Source organism: Fringilla coelebs, assembly GCF_963513975.1.
Source record: "Fringilla coelebs genome assembly, chromosome: 5".
Classification (NCBI taxonomy): domain Eukaryota; kingdom Metazoa; phylum Chordata; class Aves; order Passeriformes; family Fringillidae; genus Fringilla; species Fringilla coelebs.
In genome coordinates this window covers 8,945,757-8,958,074 of record NC_140033.1, presented here as the reverse complement: position 1 = coordinate 8,958,074, position 12,318 = coordinate 8,945,757, and the positions used below count along the sequence as shown (strand labels likewise).

The window sequence follows — 12,318 nt, the reverse complement described above, 5'->3', positions numbered from 1 at the left end:
GGACTCATGTTCAATTATAGCCAACTATGTTGTTTCATAAATATCACCAGATATGGCTGAGGGACACTTGTTGAGTCACTTTTTACTTTCTGGGTTCTTTTATTTTTTCTTTCTTTCCAAATTAAATCATTGCACACTGATGGATCCATAAGCCTAAAGATCAATCTTCTACCTTCCTATATTTTAGGGAGGGGATACAAACATTTTGGCTTTAAATATTACTGTAACAAATGACATGGTACATTAAATTACAGTCATGTGATTCTATTTGTATGGACAATACATTGAATAATCAAGTGCTAGCTACACTTTAATGCAAAGAAGCATTCACAGAATATGGCTATGTCATAAAATATGTGTAAAGAGCCTTACTACTTTGTCACTGGAAGTAGGATTCTGATCTAAAGTGATTCCAAATTGCTGTCAAGAGAACCATTAAGTATAAAAAGTTAAGCACAGTTGGAATCAGGTGAGAGATAATAACTAGGTAAAATTTAATTCCAATTAAATAGCCCAGGTAGATGCCTATCTCCTTTTATTATTATAATGCAGTCAGTGCTTACCCACATGCAAATGTGCTGGTACACTTCAGCTGTGTACACAGAAGTGTAACTCTCTCTGGACCTGGATGGAGTAACTCCATGCTCATGTGACAGAGCAGATGTAGAAACTTGCTGGTACCAAGTAAAAGTAGTTGGGACTCTTTGTGTCTGTTTGCCCATCAATGTGTATTTCTCACCAGAAGCATCCAGGGAGAAGCTGATATCCTACAGTGTGCAAAGTGTGTGTCTGTCATTGTGCAGCTTGTCCTATGTGACTTTGTTAAAGCACCTACATGTATTTTATACATTTATACGTGTCAAGGCCAGAAGGGACGGTTTCAACAATTTAATTTGACCTGGAATCTTTAAAAGTGGCTATATAAATTGGATAGTCAAATTGCACTTGAAAGTAACATCCTAAGGTGCCCTTCAGAAACACATTTTTTAAGCTTTCAGGTAATAGAAACCTATTGTAACCTTTAATAGGAATTTCTCTGATTAATTGTGTAATTTGTGAACTACTGCTACAGTGCAAATCTAATGCAGAGATTTATTGACTAAACAGCCAAAGCAGCCAAAACTTTCAAAGCAATGACAAATTAACAGTTTAAGGACTAAATGAGGTTTCCAGCCAGGAACTTATCCTTGCTCTAAGCCTATCTGCAAAACTAACTATTGTTTCTGATAACTTTTGTAAACCACCAAGCTCTGCTTTGCTGGTTTATGATATCCCAGAAACGTCAAATAGAATTGTAGCCGCTTTTCTTTTCTTTTTCTGATAGTTACCTGTCATTTATCCCACATTTAATGCAGAGGTTGCCATCTGTATTTGTAGGTGACTGTTGTATTTTTAAATGAAATATTGAAGCTCACCAGCAAGGAATGTGACTAGCAGCATGACTGTTCTGTAAGTTTAGTATAAAAGCTGAGAATTATTCTGTAGAGACTTTGTCTTCTTTGATCATTACCAAGGTCTGGCCAGGAACCATGAGAAATATTCACAGGACTAACAGAAACCAGAATAGATCAAATAAGACACTGAAGTCCAGAATAACAAGAAATCCTCACAGAATTACTCATTTAGTTGAATTACGTAAGCAAATATCCTATTTATTATTTATAGCTTTTAATTTTTCATGAACAATGTTACTTTGGTGCTTGTGATACTCTATACTGAGGAAATGGAAATATATTGTAATACTAAGTAATTACACTGGTCAGTAATTACGATTTTATTGGGAAAAATGTATATTTTAGCAGTTAACCTTTTTCAGATAAGTCCTGCTTTAATAAGTACTGCATAGCTGGGGGTGGGGGGAGTGTTCAGCAACTCCTCTCAGCTTACTCATATGGAAAAAAATCCAAAGCACACTTTAAAAGTTTTATCCACCTAAACAGTGAGCAAAGCTAAAATAATTAACATATTCTAAATCCTTTAAAAACAGAAATTAAAATGACTGCTTAAGTAACAAAGGGGCAGCAGGAGAGCAGGAATAGGCTCCATTGGCTGCTCTCCTCAAAATCCCATGTGGACCATCCCGAGCCACAAACCTGCTGTGCTGAGACAGGCATGACTGACAGCATCAGGATAAGGAATCCCTCTGAAGGAGTGAAAACAACGCTGAATTACCTCTCCTAATTATGAGAGGAAATCTCAGAGGTCATGGCTGAGGTTAGCAGTGGGGCAGGGCCGGGGCTGTGCTTGTGCTGCAGCTGCTGCAGCGCACCTGGCCCATTAGCGGGGGGTGCATTTTCAGCACTGACTTACCCTGGAGATCAATAATTAAAAGGAGGGGTTTTTGTAAAAAAGACCTCAATGCAGAAGTACAGGCTGTCATGTAGAAAGTTTTGAACCATCAGAAGTGAGGAGTATATGATATTTTAGAAGTGGTACATGGTGAAAGCAGTATTATGTCGAGCCTGGTTTGTAAGTCACTTGTCCTCTTTTTCTCCTGTTCCATCTAATGAGAGGTTGTTGAGTTATTTTTATGGCCTTTATATTTCACACTCCCAAGGTACTAACAATGGCTTTAAGAAATAAAAAAGAGACGAAAAGTAAGATTTTTTAATTATCTGTATTTAGAGTTAAGAAGTTACATTGAATATGTTGCTCGTAATGCACTGCTTTTTGGCATGGTAACTGTAAATATTTAAAGACAATGTTCTGATCACATCAAGATATGTATTTCCTCTTTATAGCCTCCTATATGTTTATTTTATTTCTCACCTACTCCTGTAGAGAACCCTAAAATTACAAAAAACCAAAAACAACAGCCCCCCAAAAAAAGCAAAACCACCCCCAACAACCTTACAGGATCTAACCTTACAGGATCTGCTGCCAGGGTCACACACTGCACTGCACAGTGCTGTGGGCTTCACCTACTCATGATCAGCAGGTGTTGCTGTCCTTGTATCACAGGAAGCAAAAGAACCAAGGTGAATTAAAGTTACAGCATAAGCAGTCCTCTCAAGCTCACCACAGTCAGATGGGGACCTCTCAGCTTACTCCAGAATGTGTGTCTCTACAATTTAAAACAACTAAGCTGAATTAGAATCAGCTTAGTCAAATGTATAAAACATACTCTTTCTTACTACGGTGAATTTCTAAAAATAATTTTAAAAAAACCCTAAGAATATACTTTCATGCTAGATACTGAATCTCTTTTTAGTTTTCTAGGTTTTTACTCCAGTCATGAAAAAAATCTACTTAATGTAATATCATAATACTTCACATGAGACGAAGCAGGAAGGTTAGTGAATTTGCTCATATATTTAACACTAGCCCCTTTTTTTAACCTTGAATATTAGATATTCTAGGCTTCACCTTGCAAAGTACTCCTGAAAATTATTTGTGGACATGAGCATGGATTACTTTAAATGCATTATTTCTATGTAATGAGATAGCTTGGGTACCTGGTATTTCAGCTGTCCCATCACATATTTAGCTTAGCCCATATTTCTCACTTTTTACCCAAACTACCTCTTCTGTTCCCAGATGGCATTTTCTGAAGACAACTGTCCTCTATGGCCTAGGTAAAGACTGATGAGACTATTTTTATTATGACCTAGGAAATTATTCAAATGGAGCTCTCCAGAGGCATATGGTTGGCATTATGAATATTTTACAGAATCATCTCTGAAAATCAGGCCAATAGCATATACACACGGGGCCAAGTTCCACTCTCACTTCTACCTTGGCAACCACGATGATTTCCCACTTGGCTTTGCTATGCAAGTATTTGTTTGGCTCATTGCATGCATGTATTTTTTATCTGTTTTTCCCCCCTTTTCTTCAGCCCTGTGTCCCACACTGTTCATATAAAGAAGACAGCTACTGTCAGGGTGGAATGATTGCAATTTGGGGACTACTGGCTCTGTCTCTCTTACCTCATAAATACAGGGAATATGATGTACACAGGAATGAGGGGAAATGTTCAGAAAATGATGCCTGGTGTAGCAGTGTCTTTCCAGAGGCACCAAAACTGATGCAGAATGTTTACACCACCTTGACCTCAATATTGCTATGAACTCCATGCAGGGCAGGGCTCTGGGAACTCACTGGGTCCAGAGAGATGCTACAAAGAGAAAGCACTTCTTGGAACTCCCCGAGGACTGGGACCTGGGGCAGGGTAAAAATGGGTCAAAACATTATGTACCTTCTCATCAGGAGATGTGTATACAAGGGCTAATATTTCTCATTCTGATATTTCTTCTTTCTCACTGCTTTTTTTTCATTTTGGTACATAAATTTTATTTCAGCTGCATGATTTCCATTTATAAATTGAAACCCTTAGTGATATAATAACCTTTCTATATAAGAAGACTGAGAAAACTCAAGAGTGAAGTTATGATCAGACGTGTGACCTTATGGAGCAGGAAAAATACTTTAAGAATTAACACAGTAGGACATAATAAAATATTTACAATGTTTTATAAAAGGAAAAAAAATGCTTATAAGATTTGTACTTACCACAATATCTTTTCCAGCCCACTTGCACTCATCCCTTCGGGAATGTGATACAGGCCAAACAATCTAAAGACACAAAACAAAAATCTCATTGTGTTATTTCATGCTTCAGCATTCACAAATTGCAGGCCAAATGCTTACAGAGTCCCTTTACCCAATTTATCTTCCCCCCCATTCTTCTTATTTCCTTTTCTTTCTTAAAATTTGACAACAAAGGAATGAAATATTGGGAAAAAAAACAGGAATAAGAGGTGTCATAGTAAAAATAATCTTGAAGTCTGCATTGTGAATTTCAGCTGTGAATCTCCAGTCCTAATGATAAGAGGGTTGACTCTTCATTGACTGAGTGTTCTTTTAAATCTCACAAAATGGAAAACAATCCCACATTAGAGTCCCAGCATCAGAAATAAGGTGTTTGCTCTTCTACTAGAGTCTATCTAATAGTTCACTCTTTTGCTGGTTCTGTTAATTAAATAATAAAAAAGGAGTCATGGTATTTGACAAGTATTGCACCATCAAAATAGAAATGTTTATGCTGTTTCTATAGAGCCACCCTAAAGCAACTAATCCTAAATCTACGTTTTCTGTAGTGTTTGCTTAGCAGAAAATGGATCTCACCTCATACAGAGAAAATCCAGAGACCCTCACAGTCAATTATTCATGTTTCTTTGAAAAGCTTTTAGGAATTACATATAGAATAAAACATGATCTTCCCATAAAATGCCAGGCTATTCATTTGGGAGCCTCAGATAATGCAATATGAATGGCCTTAAGTCTGGATTACAGTCTTGGTGTTCAATATAGTTTGTTAATAGAAAGCAAAAGACCAAATATTAAAAAAAAAAAAAAATTGAATGGATGAGTGAAGGGGTCAAAGGAGATGTTGCAGATGATATTTGAAAATACAGTTTGCAACATTTTTTAAATTCAAAATTTTCTTAATGAAATCCAAACAGCAATCGAACATCCTAAGTCTATAAAATAGGGCTGAAAATTTTATGAGCACATTCTCCCTCAGAGGATTCCCACTACTTCCTGTTGCTATTCTCAGCTTAAAATGTGCAGAGATGTGAAAATTTAAATTTACTAGGTTGAAAAACATTAACCAAACTTCTCAGATATCCCAAAAGGACCAGTTCAAGTTTAGTTCAAGTTTTGGGCAAAAAAATCTGAGTATTTTTCAAACCAGTGTATTTCAAGACAGCTGTTCTTTCTCCTTAGTTTCACAGTAAAATCTTTTCCTCCAATTTGGTTTAAAAGACAGCTAAGTCAAACTGGTTCTAGTACATTGAAAAATTTGGCTCTTTGAGATTTGATGTTGCCATAAGCATTCAGACAGAAACCTGAGGAGTTTTCTTAGATGGCAGAAGCAACAACCGGTGAAGTTTGAGCTCAAGTGTAGCACTGGCTGCATTGTAATTTTGATTGAAGTGTCTTGCATGACTCTCCTATCTATAAAAAATAGATCCCCAAACTCTTAAAGCCTTTTGCCTATTCTTAAATCTAGTCTAAATTCTCTAAGTCTGTTGCTAACATACATTTCCATGTTACTGACAGCAGTTCTTTATTTAATCTATTACTATTTGTATATAAAGTCAAATAGTGTTCTAAAAGTATCTGAATATGTAGGTATGTAAAATACAATCGCTCCCATTCTACAGAGCTGTTTTCTTCAATGGAAACACCTTCTTTCCTTTAATTATTCCAGATGTTTTCCACATTAAGCCATTGATCCCTCAGAGAATTCAAATAAATAGCTAGTTTCCTTTATAGCTGCTCTAAAGAGAATAGAAAAGAAAATACTCAGTTTTCCTTTCATCCTCTTATCCTTAGAGAATACAAATGAATAGCCTGTCTTCCCTCTGAACAGAAAACACAAGGTATTTATTGCTATCATCTTAGGAAGCTAATAGTCAAATGGCCAAAAGGTCAGGAACACTAAGAAAAAAAAATAATCCCTGGGTATTGAAGCAATATATCTCTCATAAAAGGGTACTCTCTGGATTTTAAAATGTGCCATCAAAATACTTAATATAACAAATCAAACCTCAATCCCATTGTTTACCTTCTTGACATTTTGTCTTACTTAAAAAAAGGAAAACTTAATTATTTATTTGGACTCCAACAGAAGAATGACAGTAAATTGCTTGTCAGCTTTTAATTAGTCACCAAATTTCACTGGAAAATTACAATCTCCATCAAGAATATCAATATTTTATGGACTTGTTCCTCCTTTATTAATACTGGAACTGTTTTGGTTCAAAAGTAGCAGAGCAGAGTGCCTACAAGTGCTGAGTTAAGAAAGAAAAATCAACACTTGGATTCCCAAATAGCTTCTTTTATCTGCAGACAAATACAGAGCAGTAAGGCCTTTCTGTTTAAGCTGTCATAAAAGATTCTTGGCATTTTTAGCAGTTGCCATGAAAGTATGTCTTGTTTGGGACATAGCTGGATTATTCCCTTATTATTGACTTATTTTTTGTAGTCTTAAAAAAAAAAATATTGTATATTATATAGTCAAAGGTCACAGGCTCATTATAAATTTCTTTTCATGAAGTCAGCAAATATTTTTGTCGTAACAGTACTCCTGACATCCAAACATTTCCTACATAATTCCAACAGTGCACAACATAGTCTGAGCAATAACAAGTCTTTAACATTCAAAGCATATATTTACATTGTACAGAACATGAATGAATGTACCTTTTGATATTCCTTGATGTTAACCAGGTTGAAAGAAAATATGTGATCCTTTGCTCCAACGTACAGCCGGCCGCGTTCTTCGTCCAAGAGGAAAGTGTGGTAACTGGAGCTATTAGCTAGTCCATTGAAATTGATTACATTGTTGGATTCCAACATTTCTGTAAGATAAAGGTAATACTTTTGTTGTCAATATGGTCAAAGGAAATAGAGACTTTTATTTTGACTTGTACAGATATAATTTTAGGAATTTGTGCTCATGGTGTAGAAACAAGTGAAAGCATTATTTACCTGCGCCCCTGAATGTTTTTATTTCAAGCACCCAAACTGCTTGTGAGAGTCAGCTCTACAAAGAGGTTGAAATAACAGTGAAATCAATTAAAAACCTGCATGAGCTTTTAGGTGGTAAAATTCTATCCATGTAGCTCATCAACTGTTCGACAAAGTTCCATTTTGTTCAATCAATGAGATTTGCAAGGATAAACTTGGGGATAATGGGCTGATAACCACATCTAAGCACAAGATCTATTTCCAGCAGAAAAAAAACATTTTATAAAGATCTGTAAGTTACAAGGAAAGCAATAAGAATGACTAGGTGCTGAGATAAAACAACATGTAGCACCTATTCTTAAATTATTTACCTTCTGAGCTTTCTCACACAGGCAGCATGTTGTTCCTTTGCTTGGAACAGGAATTTAACCAGAGAAAGTAACCTTGCTGCTCTTTAAACTCAAGAGTAATTTTCTAGTTCTGGAATTCCTCACAGAGATTTGCACTTGCCATAGACAGGATTTTTTTAAGTACAAGGATCCACAGAATCATCTTACTATTCAAATATCATCAAAGTCATATGCATTTTCCTGAAAAATACTTTTACCATAAGTTATCGACCATAATAGTATAAATATTAATGAGACCTCACATTCTTTATGCCTATCTATATTCATATTGGGACCAAAACCAAACCATCTCTATCATTTTAAGGCATGTCTCCACTAGTAAGTCATCAATAAGAAAGTTTCCTGGTGATGACAAATCCTACATGCTTCTAGTCCTGAGCTTGTGGATGAAGAAGGCAAACATCCAGCTTTAGGAGCAGGAGCAGCTCCATTGATGGAGCCGTGGAGACAGATGAGAAAGGGAGTGAATACATCAGCATCCCAAGGGCTGATGGCCAGAGGGCATGGCTTGAGTTTCAGGTATGTCATGTCTGCATCAATTCTGCACATGTTCAAGCCAAGGATGTATGTAACTCCACTCAGGCCACGTGCCAAATGCCTGCCTGTCCAGGATTCACCTAATAGTGCACATACCTTCTATGGCTTTTCAGGTTTCAGTAAGATCACTCCCATTTTCCACAATTATTCCAACTGAGAAGTGAGTAATCCCACATACTGATAGAAATCAAGGAGAAACTGCTGTTAAAAGTTTCTGCCTTATTTTCAACTCATTTTCCTTCTTTTTAACTCATTCTTTTGCATGAACAAGGAAGATGTTAGGTGGGAATTTTCTGGACCTAGGTAATAGTGATACTTATGATTTTACAGAATTTCACACCTGCAGCTTTGTAGCTCTGCAGATGTTAAACCTATTTTTCATGTTCACTTATACCAGGTGGATTTTGAAGCAGGTTAAAACTCCACAAAAACATTAGTAGGCAACATATTCAAGGAAGACAAACACTGTTAGTTGCATACCCTTTAAGATAGCTTTTAGCTTTAATATTCTTTGTATTTATTTGGAAAAGCTCTCACTACTACCAAAAATAGTTAATTCATGCAGCAGTGTAGCAAAGCATCAGAGCAGAAACCATATTTTGTTCCTTATTCTACACTTTTTGTCACTAAATATAACTATACATTTATACCACAAATTGTACTGCTCAAGACTGAAGTTCCCTTTTTAAAAATTATTTTTCTTTATATGTAACAATCAAATTACCTCAAGCAGTCTTGTCAAAATAATTCTTATGGCTTCCTGCCAAGTTCTAGAATTTGACTCTATTGTCCTCCAGTTCACTTATTTGCATTTTGTAAGAGACTTTACTAATTCTCTTTACTCTGTAATGACTGATTCAGATGTTGAATGTCGACTCGCTGAATAGTGAGTGATGTAGATGATTGATTGCTTAACTTGTCTTAAAACTCTCTCTTGGCTAGAAATGCTCTGCTGTCATCTGTATCTGATCATTTTTCTTAGAATACAGCTGTCAAAAACCTTTGTAATTTTTTCATCTTTGTTGGTTTGAACTCAAATACGCATGATTCTGCCCTTTGTGACTGCGTAAAGACAAGTGTCTGCTGAAGTCGATGTTACACAAAGGTGTAACAAAGGTGATAAAAATGAAATCACTTAGGCACACAGCTACTTGGCTTAAAAGAAGCCTGATATGATTTTGTTAATGTAGAGTTCTAAATACTCACATCTACAGATGGTGATTGATGTTTTTTTTTTTTTTCTTTCTAATATTCATGAAAAATGTGAGATCATAGCATTGGAGTCTAAGGTTTATTATGGCCAAGAGTAAATTACATCATCATCTTCACTGTTCATAAGTCTCCACAGTAAAACTTAAAAGGACCAGGTGTGGCCGTGCAGGGAAATATATATTAGGGGTTTTTTAATTTTCATTTTCTGTGACTTTCAGAGCATGCAACCCAAACACTGTCGGTTGTTTTATGAACATGCAATTTAAAGTCAAATGAAAAGCTAAATTCCATTTCCTTCTCTAAGAATGGGACATTTCTTCTAGGTTTTAATTCAGTATGTGTCATATTGTAGCATTACTGACTTTTGCAGATGACAACTGGATTTCCAGGGTCTGTTGCTTAAAAGATTACGCCTAGACATACTCCAAGCAGTGTATTTTAAATCACATGACATCAGGTTTCTCCCTGTCAGGGATCAGGTTGAAAATACAGGCTGAGGAGAAAAATGTAATTTGTGTGTTGATGATTCTCAATCACTACTTATTTAGGTAGGTTTGAGCTACATCAAAAGTAGGAGGAGAAATAGTAAATTATTTTTGCAGTTCCTCTGCTGTTGATTCTAACTGATATATATTCATTCAGTGATGAATGTGGCTTTACAGGCCACCCTGGAAAAGGGTGTTGAAGAGCAAAGCAATGGCATCTGCACAATCAATACAAATTAAGTATTCCATCTCCTCAAATTCATTAATTTTAAAGTGTTTACTATCCAGTGTCTTCAGTATCCAATGAGTGTCTATTGCTGAGAGAAAGAGCAAAGACAGGGCTCAATCCCAGAAGGGCACCAGCAACCATCAATTCTCCTGAGTCCATCACTCATGCTGGCAAGGTTAGTGGATGATCAGTGATAACATAAACCAAGATTTACAACAAAGATTGCATTGTAATGACAAGAGGAAATGATGAATGCATTCAATGAATCAATGAAATTAATACTGGCTACTAGCATAGCCTAAATATTTTCCCTTTTTTTCTCTTATTATTCAATGTTGCCCTAGCCGTTCTATGCAGCCAGGTAATGACTGTCTTTTCTTCCTTTTTGACTTCCTCTATGATCTGTGCAGTTATTTTTATTGCACAGATGTAACATTACTCCACCGTTTCTTCAGTAATTTCCCAAAGAATTTCTCCAGTAATTGCCCTGAGATAATTTTCTCATTTCCTTTTGACACATCCTCAGCTGCAGTCACACCTGTACTTTGAACAGGAATGAATGAGCCCCATGCAGCTAACCACTGCATACTGCAACTAGCATTGTCTGTGAAATGCTGTATGAGGTAGATTTGAAGTGGGTGATGGCATTTAGAAGGTAAAAGAGATGTTATTGCTTTTGTTATTGGTGCTTCCTTCCCACATTTATTAAGCGTTGCAAGTGACCCAAACTAACAGTTTCAAATGCACCATATCTTAAAAAAATAATCATATTATAATGAATGTGATGATCACTGAAACTAGATGGAGATTGAATTTCTCAGGGTTTGTGGGCTAGATGCCCCTAATAACCACTTCTACTAGCTTTAATTCCCATTCCTAACTTACTTGCTCCATCTTAGTCTCCCTTCTCAGCCAGTGTCCAAGCTTGAAGTATGTGACCTCTTTCAAAGTGCCTTTCTGTAGACTCTGCATGGTCTTTTTTTCTATTAACTGATGTGTCTGTTGATCCAGTCTGACTTGTGTCAGAACATTCACTTTGCCAGAGAGAGTTGGCAAATTTACAGAAGAAAACCAGTCCCTAAATCTTGCCTTCTTTTTAATACTTGGTTATTTAATTTGCTAATGGAATTGTAACTTAATAGTGTATATACACACAGAGGGCCAAATTCCTGCTGTGAAATCCATGGAGATATGCATGCACAAGGAATGTAGATTTGGTTTATTTTTATCACACTTCTTCATTAAAGAAGCCAGAAAACCACAGCTATAGCTAAGATGAATACAGAATCATGCAGATCTTGAAGTTTGGTTTATCCATGGTTGGTATTCCACTGTAAACCTTGTTTTATGTCTGTGTTCCCTCAGTGGAGTTTGTCAGGAGAGAACATAACAAAAGAAAACTATCTTATTTTTCACTTATCTACTAGCAAGCAAACTATCTTTAATCTTTTTAGTAAGAGGGAGTTTGTCTGTATAACAACTTAGAAAATTTGTGAGCTTTGGCCTGCATCCCCGTAATAGACTTCACAATGACACACACCAGCCAAGACTGTTTTTCGTTGGTAAGGGTCAAAAGGGCACATCAATTTCTCTAAAAACCAGAGGGAAGGCTTCCTAGTTTCCTCAGCAGGATTCAAATCTGGTCCTGCCCTATTCCTGGTGACTCTGCAGAGCGACTGGATCGCGCAGGGAGCGCTGCTCGTCACAACACGCTCCCGAAGCCAGTGAGTGGGCTGCTGCTTGCACAAAACTCTCGACCTGCATTCCTCTGCCAGCAGCGATAAGATCTCGCTGGAGATCTCCCAGCAGTAGGTAAAAGATGAGTCAATGCCATTATGCCATCAAACAGGGATTTTGCTGAACTGTGAGCAGTGCCTCCCACAACGTCATGCTAGAACATTTCCTTCTTCTCTCGCCAGGCTTCTACTTTGGCTACAGAGGACCAGGTGGCCACATGTTTGCACAT

General features: G+C 36.7%; 1 protein-coding gene across 1 annotated transcript in view; it reads right to left on the bottom strand.

Moving 5' to 3' along the window:
• SEMA3A (semaphorin 3A) overlaps positions 1–12,318 on the bottom strand; it is a gene marked incomplete at its 3' end in the record, with an annotated part of 161,107 nt that overhangs the window by 105,662 nt on the left and 43,127 nt on the right. Inside the window, exons 2-3 of the mRNA XM_084206288.1 lie at positions 7,213–7,370; positions 4,513–4,575 (exon numbers count right to left, since the gene is read on the bottom strand). Coding sequence (XP_084062414.1) covers positions 4,513–4,575; positions 7,213–7,370 — 221 coding nt within the window. The remainder of the gene's footprint in view (positions 1–4,512; positions 4,576–7,212; positions 7,371–12,318) is intronic.